This window comes from Mus pahari, chromosome 10 (genome assembly GCF_900095145.1).
Source record: "Mus pahari chromosome 10, PAHARI_EIJ_v1.1, whole genome shotgun sequence".
NCBI lineage: Eukaryota > Metazoa > Chordata > Mammalia > Rodentia > Muridae > Mus > Mus pahari.
This window is the reverse complement of record NC_034599.1, coordinates 72,835,738-72,854,597: the sequence shown is the minus strand read 5'-3', so window position 1 is coordinate 72,854,597 and position 18,860 is coordinate 72,835,738. Positions and strand designations below refer to the sequence as shown.

General features: G+C 44.5%; 1 protein-coding gene across 2 annotated transcripts in view; it reads right to left on the bottom strand.

Moving 5' to 3' along the window:
• Window positions 1-4,803: 4,803 nt before the first annotated feature.
• Window positions 4,804-18,860, bottom strand: part of Ick (intestinal cell kinase) — a 64,299-nt gene continuing 50,242 nt past the window's right edge. For both annotated transcript variants that reach the window (XM_021207446.2, XM_029543387.1), the window contains exons 10-14: window positions 16,657-16,847; window positions 16,387-16,535; window positions 12,234-12,362; window positions 9,811-9,936; window positions 4,804-9,254 (exon numbers count right to left, since the gene is read on the bottom strand). In XM_021207446.2, the coding sequence (XP_021063105.1) occupies window positions 9,100-9,254; window positions 9,811-9,936; window positions 12,234-12,362; window positions 16,387-16,535; window positions 16,657-16,847 (750 nt within the window). In that variant the 3' untranslated portion in view covers window positions 4,804-9,099. The remainder of the gene's footprint in view (window positions 9,255-9,810; window positions 9,937-12,233; window positions 12,363-16,386; window positions 16,536-16,656; window positions 16,848-18,860) is intronic.

Sequence of the window (18,860 nt, the reverse complement as noted above, 5' to 3'; positions counted from 1 at the left end):
TTCAAATCCCAGAAACCACATGGTGGCTCACAACCACCCATAATACGATCTGACACCCTCTTCTGGAGTGTCTGAAATCAGCTATAGTGTACTTATGTACAATAATAAAGAAATCTTTGGGCCGGAACAAGCAGGGACTGAGCGAGTGGGGTTGACCAGAGTGAGCAGAGGTCCTAAAAATTCAATTTCCAACAACCACATGAAGGCTCACAACCATCTGTACAGCTACAGTGCACTCACATACATATAATAAATAAATAAATCTTTTTTAAAAAAATGGTACAAAAGCAAAACTTGCACACACAGGCACACGCAGGAAACAAGGCTTCCAACCGGGCGACGCAGGAACAGAAAATTCACCTAGAGGGTGTATAATCAATAAAACTGATAAAATTTACATTACTTCCCTTTGTCCTTATTACACACCTAGGGGAACTTAAAAGGGGAAAGAATTCGGTTAATTACATCCTAGTTCAAAGAAAAGTCCCTGACAGGAAGGATCTTGTAGCTGACTAGCTGTGATGTGAATAGAAGGCAAATCTGTGAAAATACGGTGGACTGCGTACAACTCCAGCGGCGGCTAATGCCGGTCTCACGAACTCCATGCGACCTCTACCGTTAGGACAGTGGAGCTTGTGCCTCGACGTCATGATGGCTTTCGGCCTTTCTGGAAAACAAACCAACCAAACTAAACCAAAAGCCAAAAATCAAAAAACCAAACCAAACCAACCAACCAACCAACCAACTAACCAAAAAACCCGAACGCAGTACAGAGCGGTAAAACTAGGTCCCATCCTCATCCCAATTTTCTGGACATAATTGAATGTTCAGGATTTGGGAGGAGTGGTTTTTTTGTTGGTTTTCCCTCGCGCAATAAAAAGATCGAACCATTTTAACATGTAAAAGAAAGGACAGAACCCTTAGCCTTGGTTTTCAGAATGTCTGTTTCATTCCGATTCAGGGAAGCTGGGGCCATTCGTTGTAAAGGTATTAAAAGTTATATTAAAAGGTATAAAGTTCTTGGACTTTGAGAAACTCAGGATTTTCCAAATGTAGCTACAAAGGGCACGGGAAGCCAAAGGAGGGCCGCGGGGCACCACACTGTTCTAAGAATTAGCTTTTTACTCGCTTCGGTGTGTCACGTCACTTCGGCCACAGGATGGAGAGGTGACACAGAGGGCCACGTGAGTCTCGTGAGACCGGAGATGCTCTGGGTCTGCCGTCCGGTCCGCCTTGGCAGAGGTGCCGACACACGGAAGGCAGCGAACCCAACTCGCACCGGGCCGCACGGGACGCGGGTGCCTGCGAAGCCAGGCCGTAGAATAGACGTAGCCGTCGGGGGCGGGGCTTCTCAAGGTTTAACCAATCCAAACTGTTGTATTTTGCATAGCCACAAAGCATTCTGGTTAACAGGAAAACATACTAAATTTAAGTATTTTAACTTAAACTTAGAACGAAGCGAGCATAAAATGGATAATTTAACCCTAGAAAAGATCCAGGATTTGTCATAATATCAAGTGCAAGCCAGGAGATCACCACATTTTAAAAGTTACACAGTTCTATGGCCTTATATACCTACCAACCGCCAGTGTTCTCTCGGATGTGAGGGCGATCTGGCTGCGACATCTGTCACCCCATTGATCGCCAGGGTTGATTCGGCTGATCTGGCTGGCTAGGCGGGTGTCCCCTTCCTCCCTCACCGCTCCATGTGCGTCCCTCCCGAAGCTGCGCGCTCGGTCGAAGAGGACGACCTTCCCCGAATAGAGGAGGACCGGTCTTCGGTCAAGGGTATACGAGTAGCTGCGCTCCCCTGCTAGAACCTCCAAACAAGCTCTCAAGGTCCATTGTAGGAGAACGTAGGGTAGTCAAGCTTCCAAGACTCCAGACACATCCAAATGAGGCACTGCATGTGGCAGTCTGCCTTTCTTTTGTAGTTAGGACAATTTTCGTTTTATTTTTATGCTTTTTATGCTTTCCTTTTCTTTAAAAATTCTGTTCGTATTAAAAACTAGATATTAAACATATAAAGATATGTAAATATATGTATTTTATAATGCCAAACCCCACTTTTCTTTCCTTTTTTGTTTTTGTTTTTGTTTTTGTTTTAAACATTTATTTACTTACTTGTTTGTTTAGGGTTTCCTCTGTGTGGCCCTGACTTTCTCTGTAGACCAGGGTAGCACTGTATTTAGAGATCTGCCTGCCTCTGCCTCCCAAATACTGGAAATAAGAGCATGAGCTACTACCAGTCCCTGCTTAAATTTATTTATTTATTTATTTATTTATTTATTTATTTATTTATTTATTTAAAAATGTTATTAGGACAAATGCTATTACACTTGAAAAGGCAAACACCCAGGACAGGTAAGCTATAACTCTAAGCTGCTGAAGGAGGAAATGGAGGAGGTAGTGAGGAAAGCCATTCCATTTAGTCTAGCATGGACAAGTGGCTTCATGGTGGGAAAGGGAACTTTAGAGAAAAGAGTAAAAAGACCCAAAATACTGGGGAGGCCAAAGAATTATGGAAGGCATGCTTAGATTAGAAAAGAGAGAGAAGAAATCACACTTTTCTGTATAATTTAGAAAAGCAGGCAGATTGGTGGCTGTGTAGACTGACATTCTGAGAATGAAAAGACATTATCTCATTGTAAGGCTAATTTTTCTGCCTCATTAGCATGGCTTACAGTAAACTCCTTAGAGCGAGCGGTTTTTTCACTGAGTGATTGACCTGGCCCAACTAGCAAGTTACGTTCTATTCTCTTGACCAGAAGGAATTTTATCTTACGTTTATTACTACACACTAATATCCATCCCCCCTCAAAAGGTAACCCTAACTAAAAATCGTTTAGGAGCCAGATCAGGGATTAGCACCCTCATTAACACTTCTGGCAATGACAAGGCTGTCAAGAGGCCTCGATGTCATTTTTTAGCTTTTATTTTTTTATTGCATTTAAAATTTTTTATTTATATGTTTGTGCACTACATGTGTACCTGATGCCAGAGGATCTGAGAAACGTGTGTTGGATCTCCTGAAACTGGAGTTCCTGATCGTTGTGAGCCACCAAAGGGTTGCCAAGAAGGAACTCTGGTCCTCTGTAAGAGTAACAAGTACTCTAAACCACTCAGCTGTCTCACCAGTCTTTCATTTCTGGCTCTTAGCCAAGAAAAAAACTGGTTATTTTTCTTTGGGGTCTTATTACCCTAAGCGGCCTAGTTATTATCTACCTCTTGTTCTTGTCAGGGATGACCTTAAATGCCATCAGGAATTGGGGTGATGACTGACCTTGTTTCTTCCAAGTGATTGGGAACATTGGGTGTGGCAGTTGGGGTACCCCCTCCAGTGAGCTTATCTAGAAGACCCCAAAAGTACACCACTGTTTTTTGCTTGTATAATTCTGAAGTATAGGGAAGAATGGGTGTCTGGAAAAAGACGTGAGTGAGAAGTAAGTTAGAGTGTGTTGTCTGCATTATGAGTTCTAGGAAAGGCATCAGGAAAAGCCAGAACAGAGGATGTTTTTAAAATGTCCAAGTCAAAATCCACTGGAAGTCAGGATGTTTTCAGGCCCTGGGTTAGCTCTTGGAATGACCAGAATCAAGGTGAGATCCCTTCCAGATGACTTCTGGAGAAGGAGGGAGGGAGGGGGAGAGGGAAGGAAGTTACCCATCATTTTAAGTTAAACAATAAATCTGTCTATCTCTTAGCTGCAGGTAGGGGCTGCAAATGGTGAACTGAACTCAAGTCATAACATCCTATATCTGGGTGGCATTTCTTTTTCTTAGCAAGAAAAAAGTCCTTAGTGAGAAATAATTGTATAAATAACATCTCATATAGACTTAAACGTGAGGTCTGGGGAGTGTCATCCCTTGGACTATTAAAGAAACATTGTTTTAGTCTTTGCTTATACTTTTGTTGTGTAGTAATTTTGTCCGAGATAGAACCTTACAATTTCTATCTCCTTAAGACAGGATGTTAAAGGGAAAACATTCTATCCTATAAAGAAGCCCACTAATTCAGGAAGTAAACAACTCAAAGGTTTTAGGAAGTCCCTGAAACCAACCAGATATACTAAGCCCCTCCCTCTCCAAACATATGAGCAGTAAAGCCTGTTGAGAGACATTCTCAGACAAGTTGAGCTGCCTAAAAGACAGTCTCTAACTTGTTGAGTTAATAGAACTTAAACTGGCAGATCTGATTTCTATAAAATCTACTCAATGAGTTAAAGAGTACCCAGAACATGGATTTCCTGGAATATACTTCCAGTACTCTGTGAACTATGAGTTTCTTTAAAGACAAACTGTAGGTGAATGTGGCTTGAAAAAAAAAAACTAATTAAGCACATTGAAAACAGGAACAATAAGTAGTTAAAATAGTTAAAAAGAAAGCTACTTAAAATATCTCTGGTCATATATTTTGCTTAATTCTGGAAAAAATAATTTATTTGTTATGCTGCCTTAAGCATATGTTTCCAATTCTACTGCCATGAATGCAGACAAAATATGTCACTAAGGAGGCATTATAGTAACAAAGGAATTAATTAATAAAAGAAGACTAGCCATAGAGTCACAGACAGTCATCCTTCCAGTAACAGCAGGGTTGTTTTTTTTTTTTTTTTTTTTTTTTTTTTTTTTTTTTTTTTTTGGTTTTTCGAGTCAGGGTTTCTCTGTATAGCCCTGGCTGTCCTGGAATTTCTTCTCAGTCTTAAAGTTACCATCTACTGAAACTTACAAAAGACAAAAAATTCTAGTCAATGTTTCTTAAATTATAACTTTATTTGGAGCAGAAGTTTCCATCTATAGTATTAACATCCTCAAACATCTCAGGATAAGTCTAAGTCTTTCAAAAAGTAACATTGTATTTCAGGAGGGTCCCTCTTTACCCCCTGTGCTTTGCCTTCTAATTATGGGAAGGTTGCTTTGGAACCAAGTCAGTGGAACTGCATTCTGTACTGAGATGTGGGAGCTGGGAAGGCTTTGTCCAGCTGGTGATCAGTGTTTAAGGAAAAACCCAACACCCCTTAGGATGATACAAGCCCCTGTTTTGTCTTGATAATTTACATGAGCAGATCACTACAAATAAATCATACAAACATACAGTACATTAGTTTGGAAATTGTAAAGACAATTGTAAACAATACCTACCCAGTTTATTAAACAAACATCATAAAGCTTAGAACAACATAAAGCAATAAGTATGTCAAATATTTTCTTAGAAACATATCGCTTCTGGTCATACAGTGACCTGTGTCACCTGCCCCACCATTCCCTCCCCCAGTGGCACAAGACAACAGCTTGATGTTATGGAAATGTGACTTCACAGGAAAATATGGTGCCCATTAGCTCCAACAGTTTTTAGCCTTGGAACGGAAAGGGTAAGGAGACTTCACTTGACACATTTTGCCTTCCTGTACTCAGGTCTTAAGAATTCTAGAACATGGCAGTATGGCTGTTTTAGTTGTATGTGGTCCTTAGACAAGCACTGTGACTGAAACATTGTTTCGGGATCAGCTTTATACACTCCTTAATTAATAGGACTCATCGTAAAGGAAACAATTCTATTAGCAGCAGCTTTTATGCAAACATAGTTTCCCTTGTCTCGGTGAGGCAAACTCTGGCATCTCAGCATATCCATGCCACCAAACCAGGCCCAGAAGGAGCCGCTCCGACTTGCCAGAAAGCAGTTTTGGTATGGCTTTTAATAATAAATCTCCTTTATTTATTTTGATGCAATATAATTTAAGCTTTCTCTCTATGGGTGTTTTGTCTGCATTCATGTCTGTGCACTGAAGGCCCTCAGAAGAGGGCAAATTCCTTGGGACTGGAGCTACAAATGGTTGTGAGCTGTCTCCCTGGGTCCTCTGGAGGAGCAGCTGGTGCTCTTAACCTCTGGACCACTCTCCAGCCCTCCAAAGCTTTGCGATTGAAAATGAGGTACAGTCATGACTAGGTACCATCTAGCCCCTCACTCCTGTCAGCATTTTGCTTTTCATTTCATAATTCTACAGTAGGTAAAATATATGCAACAGGCAAATTCGACCATCACTGTCTACAGCACGTAGCTTGCATACAATTTCCCCTTTACCCATTTGGATGAGGGAAACGCACTTCTGCAGTTCTTGCTAGCTCTTTAGAATCTGCTTTTCCCGTGAACTGGTTTGCTCAGCTGCCTAGCTGCTGCTTTCATGGAAACTTTCATGGCTAATTTCCCAAGGGAAGCTGCTTGCTAGTCAAGGAAGGGAAGCCAAGTTAGGGACAACAGAACATGAAGGAAAACAATTTTATGGCGTCAAAGAACTTGGTAGCTGGGACCTTGTCAATTAAAAAAAAGAACATAATGACCTTAGTTAACACTGGCTAGATTACAGAGAGGCCACAGGGGTTAAAGATTTATTTCTATATCTTAACGGTATCTACAACTTGCAGGCAGCTTTGTAGCTAGCCGAGCAGGATTTGAGGTTTACTTTTTATACATAATACAGAAGAGAGAAAATAAATATTAACCTTACAGTAAAGGACTCATCTCCGAACGCACATTTTGTTGGTTTAGAATATAATACAGAAACGAACGCTTTCAAGTTGTGCTTGCATATACATTTTCTAAGGTTTGGCTGCTAGCTTGTTAACAGGGAACCATTCCCTCTCAAGCCCTTGCCCGTGATGTGCATTCTTCATGCCCCTCGGAATCAAAGGGCTCCACCAAGTGTACTTTTTGATTCAGATTGTCCAAAGCATAAACTGCTTTCTGATTTTAGGGCAGACAGAGCCCCTTGGAAGTCACTGTTAATACATCAAAGCAATCATTTACTAACATATGAGGAATTTACCTTACCTTACCATTTTTATCTACAAAAATGAACGTTTCATATGGTTTGCTTTGCTGCATTTGGAAACTGTAACAAAAACATCCTTTGGGCCCTGGGAGCACGCAAGTGGCTCTACCATGGAGGTTTGCTACTGCATTTGTAGCGGTGACTCTACCTTTTGCCTATAAGGTAGCCAGGAGTGAGTGGAGGTGGATGTGTCACACAGAGATGGAAGAAAGTGGATCCTCTGTATGCTTCTGTCTCCAAACTAGCTTTGTTATTTGCAAAATTGCTTGTAAACATTCCTCTCAATGGAACAGCCTCTGTCCAACAGAGGTCTCAACCTCAAAACATACCACACAAGGTGGGGGTTAAGATGTGGCACAGTCTGAACATAATATCCTGGCAAGTGTGATTTTAAGAGTTGAAATCCCCTCCCCATCCCCCAAAGCTTCCCCACTCCTAAAATCATGAGAAGATGGCCCGGGGAGTTTATGAGCTGCTCCTAGTCAGGCGTGGAAGACTCAGCTGAATGCAACCTTCACTCTCAGTTTAAAACAAAAAGTCACTGGGTAAGGTGGTGCGCATCTTTAATCCCAGCCCTTGGGAGGCAGAGGCAGGCGGATCTCTCAGTTCGAGGCAGTCTCGTCTACAGAGTGAGTTCCAGGACAGCCATGGCTACATGGAAAGATACTTGGCTCTTTTGGTCATTCATCTTGGCAGGGATATAAGCTTAACTGATTGTATTACCACATGTTAAGAAAATTTTACATTAAAGCGATGAAAAATCATAATAAAAATAATAAAAAAGGTACTTTTGACATAAGAAAGCTTCCCTTTTAAGGGATTTTTAACAATTAGATTTTTATAAAGATTTTACATGTATGTGTTCCTGTCAGTGGCGGTTATATACATGAGTGCATGTGCCCACAGAGGCCAGAAGAGGGCGTCGGATCCCTTGGAACTGGAGTGGCTGAGTCATCTCTCCAGCCTGGATTTTTTTTTTTTTTTAAATGGAAAAAAGTATGGACCGCAGGGGTGGGAGGGAGAGCCTCCTCTCTGGCTATAGGGGTGCAGGTGTAGACACCTTCAATGGGCTGCAAGCTCCCCACCCTGCCTCTGTGGCTCGGCTGGGCCTGAGGGAGGCTGGCTGGCAGTGCTGTGGGTAGGCAAGTCCTGGCTGGTAGGCCCCAGGGAACCAAAAAAAAGCTCACTGGAGCAACAGGTGACCACAACTCTGCCATCTCCCTGTCTGCCCAGCAGAACTGGCTGTCCCTGCTCAGCCCCTTCGTCCCCACCTACAGGTGTGGGCTGGTGAAGCAGAGGCCAGCAGGGATTTCAACCAATACTAAGCAACCAAAAAGTAGGAATGTGCTATCTCGTATGATTACGCCTGGGTTTATCTAGATTTTTTGCAACTGTGTTTGTGAGTGTAATAAAATTTCACCAACTAGTTATTAAGAGTTCTTTGTTTTGGGAGGAAAAATAAAGTGAAATGTCTTAAAGAAAGTGACAGTTTAGGACAGAACAGTTGTCTGAACGACAATCGTATAAAAGATAGGAGGCTTGAACAAAGCCCAGGGGTAAAACCAAGCATGGCTTATACCCCTGCAGTCCCAGCCCTCAGGAAGGTAGACACAGGAAGATCCCAAGTTCAAAGCTATGCTCAGCAACACAGTGAGTGGGAGGCCAGTCTGGGCTACATACGACCCTGTCTCAAAACAACAACGAAACAACTTCCGGCCCCAGAACAACCAATACAAGCTGTTCAGAAAAGTGATGAGCAGGCCACCTTCCGAAGACCAGTCTAAGAAAGCCTAGAGTACCGAATGGGTCACACTCCATACAATTCAAATATATCGAGTAAATAATCCTGTATCCCACTGCCTTAAACTGCATCCTGTCACAATACTGAATCAATATTATTACATATTTCAAAATCTGTATAAAATATTACATGGAACAATGAACAAAAAAAATTACTTAATCTTTAAAAAGTTCATTACAAAGTTGACTGTATAAAATGCTAAAACATAATCCATATATACAAAATGCTGTTTTTAAGAAAATAATGAGACCCGGTTTTAGAATAAAATAATTTTATACAAAAAGAGGGTATTGCATTCAAATCAATGTTTAAAAAAACATTTAAAAGAAATATTGAAATGCATTAGTTCAGAACAGCTGTAAGAGTGGGTTGTTTTGCACCGCCTCGTGTTGTGCGGGTACAATGGAGTCAGCTGAGGAGCACGGCGGGCCCGTGGCCCGGACAGTCACTGCAGGCCCATGGCCGGGACAGTCACCGCCGAGCTGGGTACTTGGAAGACCAGTCTATCCTGCCGTGCACAGGCTGCGCAGCTGGAGGTCGGGGAATCAAGCCGGGCGTGCTCCTGGGCTGGGTGTGAAAGAAAGGCCTCCCAGGGTGAGGTCTCACGGCCTTGAGGGAAGAGTAGCCTGCAATGGAAGAGAAATGCTGAGTGGGACCCAAGGCAAGTGTAGGAAGGCCAGCAAGGGGACAAATGTCTGCAATGGACACGGGGGTGGATGCACGCACAATTGCCTCCTTCTGGGTCCTCCCTCCCGTAGACGGAGAAATCTGCGGGAGGACCCTATCATCTGGAGCGACCCTCCTGTCTCTTTCTTGCCCCTCTGCGCCCTGTAATTTGGCCGCTTCACTGCTCCCTGAATTTGCTAGGCCTGATCTGCTGCAAAGGCATTCCCAGTGCCTGAGGGCTTGCCCACTAACTTCCTCCCCACTTTTACTAAATGCCGTTTTGTAGTGAATTTTGTAGTGGACTCCTTGGACTCCAGTCTCCAAGTCCCCACTTTTCGCCTGCTTTGGTTTTTTTCTCCTTAGCACTTATGCACATCAGACTTAGTATATGTTTACACTCACTTTTCTGGCATCATCTGCAGAGTGCTGCCTGACGCTGCAGACCCTGTCCCTGGCTCAGAGCAGCAGCTCAGGAACTACTGGATTAATTTACAGATGACAAGAACTGCAACTCACCAGGTGGCGGAGGGGCTGCGAGGGGCGCCAGCTGAACCCTCTGCATAACAGAACCCATTTCCTTTTTCAGAAAGGAAGGGATGTAGCTTCCAGTCAGTCCACTAGAGCTCGCAGAGCCTGAGCCAACTGAGGGGCAGAAAGGAAAGCTCATTACTACAGAGACACGCCCACCATACCAAGAGTTCAGGAAAGCACAATGTTACCTCTGAGGAAAAAAGGAGGAGACTGAGGAGAGCTCTGAGAAGCCATGCCACCATACCACAGTCAGAAAGGCCACCATAGGCGAAGGACACGCCTTCCTATGGGCAGCAACTAAGGGGGCTGCTGTTAAACTAAGCAAGGGACATATCTGATAGTTTTCCCACCAAGAATTGGTTTAGCCTGTTCTGAAACTTTTTTTCTCTTACTCCATCTTATGGAATATCCTTTTATGTCAGTGTATAAAAATTCTGAAATACAGTTGAATGTAATTCACTTAACATATTCTCTCATTTATTTACATGTTATAAATATCCTGCTGATTACTAGACTCACTGGCCCCAACAAAAATGTTCTAAAAGGTCACTCACTCTTTTTGTCTACCTGCCATCTTTCCTTTTCTCTACTCGCCATTTTCTTTTTTTTCCCTAAGGCAGCGTGCTAGTCTCCTGAATGCTGGGATTGTAGGTGTGTGCCACCAGGCAAAGCTTGTTTAAATCACTTCCATTTGAAAGTGTGCCAAGGGAAGACTGCATACTGCCCTTCTGCCTTTGTGTTCTAGGAGGTTCACGGTATAACTTGCATATAGCAGGTAACCAGTTAACAAAACTCATGGCCGAGTTAATACTGACCATTAAGGGCAATGGAGGATGACAGTACTGAGCACTAAACAGATGAAGTCCCACCTGTGAGGAAGAGTTGCCGTACAGCTTTACTGTCTTGACAACAGAAAAGGCATCTGATAACTGCTTAGGGCAGAGTGGGAAATGTCCCGGAATGCACAGAGTGCTGGTTAGTAAGGAGACAGGAAGAGAAGTGAGAGGAGAACTTGAACAAGCCCCACCCCCCAGGAGAAAAAAAATCAATAAATACAAGGAGAAACCTTAAGACATATAAGTTTAACATCAGTGAGAGCAGAGGCCCTTGGTCTGGTGAAGGCTCGATGCCCCAGTGCAGGGGAATGTCAGACAGGGAAGCAGGAGTGGGTGGGTTAGTGAGTAGGGGGAGGGGAGACAGGATAGGGGGGTTTTCGGAGGGGAAATGAGAGTAACATTTGAAATGTAAATAAAGAAAATATTTAATTAAAAAAAAAAAGACATACAAGTTTAGACAGAGGATAGCATTTTATGCCAGATCAAGATTCACTTTAGCCTTGGGTCCAAGCATCAATAGGATGAGGTACTATATCCAGCTGGGAGCAATGTGAAATCTATAAAGCCCAAGATGCGCACACCCTTTAACCGATCCAGCAGAGGACCTGGTGCCTTTATGCACACAAACAGAGATACAGTAGTGTCCACCTTGGCCCCTTCCAACGAACAAGTTACAAACAGCCATTCATGTGGTCAGAAGGCAAAGAATGAATAGTGATCCAATATAGTAATGGAAAATCCAGTGCAGTGATCCAGTATAGTAACCAGTCATAGCACATACAGCCATATGTACTATAGCTTACAATTTAGGGTAGATACAATATACTTGCTACATACTTATTTTTTAAAAGGAAGCATTCCTATAAACTTTAAAATATGCAAAACTCACTGACTATTATATATATATCTTTTTAAATGCACAGGAAAAGTTGACATCCAATCAGGCCTGGTATGTGGGGTGGGGCATGGGGGCTTACGAGTGTTCTTGGGAAGCATGACGGGTACCTGGGCATGGCATTCCTACATGGCATTCCTACATGGCATTCCTACATGAACCCTAACGGAAGAAGGAGCCGGGAGTAGCGAGGGTTAGGTGTGTACTGGGTGCCGTGCAGAGCTCGGCCAGGGAAACAGCACGGACAAACTGTCTACCTGGCCAGCCATTTTGGAGGACTTTATTTAAAAAACCAAGCTGTCCACTTTCCAACCAGAAGGGACTCTGTTGCTCTGGGCAGGGCAGGTTCACCAGTTAGAAAGTCCAGATGGAGCAGAGAAGGAGCCAGGTGTCCAAAGCACACCAGGGCACCAGAGGTTAGATTTGGTAAGTCGGTAAACTTGTTTTTAGCCTCCTCCTGGGTCAGGGAGGGCTGCTCCACCCCCCACCTCCCCTGAGGACAGGACCTTTCAGAAGTTGGCTGAACCCCTAGGGATGCTAAGAAAGGAAAACCGAAGAGATGCCTGTGTCTCAGACAGAAGGGCCTCATGCCACAGTTCTCCTGGGAACTTCCTCCAGCCCCACAACATCAGGAGAATTGGCCTCTGGTCACTCAGGGGTTAATAAGTGTCACTTGCCTGAAGTTATTTTGCTCACTACTGATACTGTTCCTGAAGATTTTCCAGACAAACCGGAACTGGACCATGAATTTGATGGAAGAAAGTCCTTGCCTGGATTTGGGAGCACGCCATTTCTTATATTTATTCCTAGAGGAGAAGAAATGAGCTTAAAATGCAAAATAAACCAGACAGACATAAGCAATGGTACATCTACACGAAGGAATATTAATCAGTCATAAAGAGAATAAGAGCTCGCCATTTGTCTGATACGGACTTTAGACAAGGGAAATGTACTAACATAAAGAAACATAAAGAAACATAAAGAAAAAGATTACATGACTTCACTTATATGAGGAGTCTATCTTTGGTTGTGAGCCTTTAATGACTGAGCCATCTCTCCAACCCTATATACATGGAATCTAAAAAAAAAAATTCAAATATACAGAAATTATAAAACAAATACAGAGAGATAATTCAAAACAAAACAACAAAAACCAAAAAAAACAAAAAACAAAAAACAAGCCAACAGTTGTTACCAGGTGTGCAGGGACAAAATGGAGACGATGTGAGGAGAACAGGGTGCGATCTGTGAGTCTTTGTTTGTTTTTTTTTTTGGTTTTGGTTTTTCAAGACAGGGTTTCTCTGTGTAGCCCTGGCTGTCCTGGAACTCACTCTGTAGATCAGGCTGGCCTCGAACTCAGAAATCCACCTGCCTCTGCCTCCCGAGTGCTGGGATTAAAGGCGTGCGCTATCACTGCTCAGCACAATCTGTGAGTCTAACAACCACAGGCAAAACAACTGTACTACATATGACATCTTTTCTAAATTAGTGGGTGTTTGCTGTTCTTGCCATAGGAACAACTAATGTTAACTCCAGGAGACAGTGGACACCTTACTTTGTCACTGTTAGGTCCAAAGCATCCCTCCCCCTCCCCCACCCCCAGCAGCAATGCTGCTGCCAAGGTTGTAAATGCTGCTCTGGGCTCAGCTCGGGTCAGGCTGGACTCTGACAGGGTAAACAGAAGGATTGCCAGTGGATAAACAAAAGCCCCAAACCAGCATGCCTGAGGAGCCTGTGATGTGGGCTAGGAGGAGCCAGAGCCTCCCTTAGCCCCACTGCAGCAGCACCCGCCCAGCCTTCTGCAACGCCGCATCTATCAACACACACTTACAAAACATACTAAAGTCCCCAGGCTGGCTTCCAGGGTGGTCGGGCTTGCACACCTCTCTAACCTTTCTTTTTTAAAACTGGTAAAGCGTTTACACCTTTCGTTATTCTCTCTGACCTCCGTGAGATAGCCACTACAATTCTGAATTTCCCTTCACCCGTGGAGTGGTCCAGCTTGGTGGTTTCACTGCACCCTTGCTAAGCTGGTTTGATAGCAATGGCCCCCACAGGCTCATGTATCTGATGCTTGGTCATTAGGGAGTGGGGCTACTTGAGAGGGATTAGGAGGTGTGGCCTTGTGGGAGTGGGCTTCGAGGTTTCCAATGCTCAAGCCAGGTCCAGTGTCTGTCTCTTCCTGCTGCCTGTGGATTTGGATGTGGAACTCTCAGCTCCTTCTCCAGCACCATGTCTGCCTGTATGCTACCACGCTTCCTCCATGCCGATAGTGGACTGAAACTCTGAAACTGTAAGCCAGCTCCAGTGAAATGCTTTGTTTAGAAGACCTGCTGTGGTCATGATATCTCTTCATAGCAACAGAACAGTGACTAAGACACATGCTTACAGTCACTCTGGTACATTTCTTACTATTTATGTATCACCTGTGACATTATCTTAGATACCTTAATCAGACAAAGGAAAGTTTATCTGAAATGTAAAATAAATCTATATCAAATTTCAAAAATGAAAGTAACACAGAACATAAAAAATTTCTGTGGTTAAAAAAAAACAAAAAACACCCCAGCAAACCCCAAAAATATAGAAACTAGTGACATCACCTGACAGACACAAAGAGAAGAGGCCATCTTTGAGGGGAACACATTGTCTCATTTGCGGCCAGTCTGTGAGGTTTTCTTGTGCTTTAGCTAACAGATCTGTCCATGTCTTGCCTTTCTGGTGCCCTCCCTCTGGAGGACTCCTTCAGGACTCCTAACATTTGAGTCTTCCCTCTTCTCAGCGACTTCTTTCCTGTCACAGTTAGGTTCTCTCCATTCCTCACTGGTACCCCATGCCACAGCTCTGCAGCCCCTGGCTTCCTTTTGTGTTCTCTGAGGTTCCACCTTCTCACACGGCCGGGATCACCTCAACATTATCGGCTGATGACCTCACTGTACATGCGGACAAGTCTCATTAACGCTGCTCCTTCAGACTCGAGGCCACCCAGGACAGAACACAGAAGCCGTGAGGCCGTCAAGACAAATGTTTACATGCTCCTGTCAAAGCCAGGCTCCACAGCTGTTCTATAGAACTGAAGCTTACCCAGACTATTCATCCATTTCCTCAGACCTGGGTCCCTTCACATTTGTCACCACGAGAACCATCTCTGCAGACTTCTAAGATGATGTCAAAACCCTGGTAGCCTGCCTGGATCCATCATACTCCTATCCTCTAGTGTAGCATTTACTGCATCTGGAGGCTTTACTCTGGAACTGCAGTACTTCCAGACTGGCTTCCCCTTCTCTTACCCAGGTGACAGTCATAGCTTGCTGGGCCCTAACTGTAGACTCATATCCGCCAATTAGGAGCCTTCAAGGATTTTCCCTATCTTAAAAAAAATGATATTCAGCATAGTGAAGTGATACATAGCTTTAATCTCAATACTCAGGAAGCTCTCTGTAAGTTCAAGGCCAGCCTGGTCAATATGGTGAGTTCTAGTATAGCTAAGGCTACATAGTGAGGTTCAGTCTGTAAAACAACAACAACAAAAACCCACGCCAAAACAAACCAACAACAACGAAAAAATGGAATCCAGATATTTGACCAGGTCTCTGCAGATAGCTCATGCCACATAGCCATGCCTTCCTCCCCTGCTCCGCACACACTGGCCACAGTACAGGTCCTCTCACCGCGAAACCTTTCCTGCCTCGAGGCCCTGGTGCTTGCTTTCCCTGTGGTCTGGTGTGCTCTTCTCTTGGTTTCTGCATTTGATTCTTTCTCGCTTTTTGGTGCCCAGCCAGTTGCTCAGAGGAATCTTTCCTGGCCAGTGTGTCACTATCTGTGATGACGACTGTGTGCCGGAGTCTCACGGTGAGTCTCCACTCACCTTCATCTGTAGGGTAGTGAACGTGATGCCACTGTGCGGCTGTGACCATGCAGGAGCTACCTGGAGCTGTGCAATTCTGGAAGGCAGGGAGGGTGTGCATGTGTGAAGGGGCGTGTGTGTGTGTGTGTGTGTGTGTGTTTCATCATAAAGTTCTCAGTGCTTAGCATACAGTGGCTGCTTGATACATAGACTGTTGAGTTAATCTGTGAGTGGGTGTGCCTATGTGAGGGGCATGTGTGTGTGTGTGTGTGTATGCGCGCGTGTGTGTTTCATCATAAAGTTCTCAGTGCTTAGCATACAGTGGCTGCTTGATACATAGACTGTTGAATTAATCTGTGAGTGGGTGATCTGATAATGGCTGGGATCTGAAGTCTGGAGAGAGGCTTGGGCACTTACCAAAATACAAAATTTAATGTCTGTGGTACTTGCAAAATACAAAATTTATTATCTATAGTACTGCCCAGGATGTGCAACTAAACTCCTCCCCTGGTTTCCTTAGTGGCAGAGAGAAAGACGCTTCAGGCGTGCTCTCCAGTTCTTGCCAAGCCTCCATCCTCAGAGACTCAGCTCACCTGTCCTACACTAAGTCTCTCATCTCAGGACGCCTATGTAAAACAAAACCGCAAGGCTCAGATATTCTATGATGTCCTCATCGACTCAGAGGCCAGTGTGTGCTGAGCACACTAACCAACCACAGAGGCAACACAGTATGCAGTGTGAGGCGTGTCTGGGGCCTGTAAGAAATTTGGATTTCCTCTTATGAGCAATGGCTGATGGCTCTGACAGGGTCTCAGCTGGATGAGTTGCAGGGTGTGGTCTACACTGTGGGCTAAGGAGGACACAGAGCCAACATGGAAGCACTCATCCTCCAGAACAGAATGTATTTAAGGATCACGTTTACACGTGATCCCAGAGACAAGACTGGGTCTTGGTCATTGAGGGCAGCGTGCCCTTTCTGTTACCAGGCAAGTAGCGCGAGTGCTTCAGGTAGTGCTGCTTTGCTGTGGACTGCAGGGTCGGCGTGCCTCTCCTCTGGGAGGAAGCCTGCGTGGAGACAGTGGTTCCTGTACCCATCGGCTCAGATGGCTTCAGGTCCAAAACACTTTCAAACCTGCATCAGGAGAATGTGGTTTAAGTCAGGAGGGAAGGGGGGATACTGGTGACCTGTAGATCCAAGTCAGCCTGCTCATGGGGACAGACAGCACGCTCATGGGGACAGACGGCACACTTGCCTGCAGAGGGTGTCATCACTCTGTCTCTTCTTGTTTTTTACATCTATTCTGGTGAGAGAAGAACTGAAATCTAAGTCATCCAAGTCGGCCCAATCGTCAGAACCCTTTGTGGACCTGGAGATGAGACCCCATCTTCTCCTGCTCTTTGGCTTGATTTCACCGTTTTTCTGTTCCAGGCCAGCTAGGATTTTCTGTGTATACAAATAGAGAAGAAGGAAAAGAAAAAGCAACATTAACAGGGGTTACCTATCAATAATCTGTGTGTGTGTCTGTGTGTCTGTAGGTGTGAGTATGTGTGTGTAGTGGTATCTCTGTGTGTGTCTGTATGTCTGTAGGTGTGAGTGTGTGTGTGTGTGTGCGTAGTGGTATCTGTGTGTGTGTGTACGTGCACACATGCTAGAGAATGGAATCCACAGCCTTGTACATCCATCAATAAATAGTTTCTATTGTGAATTTCCATCGTTACAGTAAGAAGGATTGAAGTATGGTAGTGTCCCACAGGCTCCATCTGCTTGAAAATGCAAGCCCATAACCTCTGTCTCTAACTCATCCTGCACCAACTACATATTTTTGTAAACAGAACTTCACAAAGTTACATGCAGCAAGAATGTAAGAAAGGAAGATCCAAGGAAGTTTCCAATGTATTCTCTTGCTGCTGTGATAGAACACCCTGACAGAGGGGCCTTAGCAGGCTGGGCAGTGGCAGCGCATGCCTTAAATCCCAGGGCCTGCAAGGCAGAGGCAAGTAGATCTCTGAGTTCAAGGCTGGCCTGGTCTACAAAGCAAGTTCCAGGACAGCCAGGGCTACACAGAGAAAACTTGTCTTGGGGGTGGGGGGGAAAAACCAAACCAAACAGACCAAATCAAACCGAACCGAATCAAACCAAACCAAAGCAAACCAAACCGAACTGAACCAAACCGAACCAAACCAAACCAAACCAAACCAAACCAAACCAAACCAAACCAAAAGTGCCTTAGCAGGGAAAGCGTTGCTTTGCCCTGAAATTCCAGGTTTGAGTCCATCCTGGTGGGGAACCTGAGGCGCCAGCACCCACAGCCAGGAGCAGACAGCGATGACTTAGTATCCACTCCTGAAGTCCCGTGGGCAGCCCAGTAAACGCTGCACGTACTGGGGTGGGGACTCTCCCCACTTCAGTCAACCCAAGTAAGAAAACCCTTGGTCTGGCGAGAAGCTGCGTGGCTCTGATCTCACAGAGGACCAGAGTTCAGCTCTCAGCACTACGTCAGGCAGCTCACCATCAGCAACTCTCCAGAGAACTGAACACTTCTGGCATTGTATACTGTCTACTTAAAAACTAGCTGAAAAAAAGAACTGCACTCAGTTAGCAGCCAGCACTGATATCAATTCATCATCATCATCGTCATATGAGTAACAGTCTGCACACGGAAGAATGTCTTCTTGCTCCTTAGGATTTTCAAAACATCGTCCTAGGCATTAGGATCTCCCATGACCAAGAACAAACTGGTATGAGAAGGGAGGAGAGATAAATTAAGATCTCCATCCATGGATGAAGACACTGACTCTGTATGGATGAACAATAATAATTCCTAGCAATTCCTGAGTTTTAGGAAGTATTAGTCAGGGTTTCTATTGCTGTGAGAAAACACTATGACCAAAGCAAATACAGAGGAAGGGGCTCATTTCAACTTACTTTTCTAGTCCATCTCTGAGGGACATCAGGGCAGGGACCTGGAGACAGAAACTGAAGCAGAAGCCATGGCTACTGTCTTACTCCCCAAGTCTTGCTTAGCTTGTTTTCTTACACACCCCAGGATCACCTGCCCAGGGGTTGTACCACCTTCAGAAAGCTGGACCCTCCCACATCAACCACTGACTAAGAAAATGGACTACAGGCTTGTCACGGGCCAATCTAATGGGGCTGCTTTCCATCTTCTCAAACAACTCTAGCTTGTGTCAAGTTGTCATAAACATGGTAGCACTATGCATGTTTTGATGATATGATATACTAGTATTAACTAGGTCAGTCCTCAAAACAATTGTATTAGGTAGACATTATAATTGTTTCTATTTAACAGGTGAGCTAGCCGGGCGTGGTGGCGCACGCCTTTAATCCCAGCACTTGGGAGGCGGAGGCAGGCGGATTTCTGAGTTCGAGGCCAGCCTGGTCTACAAAGCGAGTTCCAGGACAGCCAGAGCTACACAGAGAAACCCTGTCTCAAAA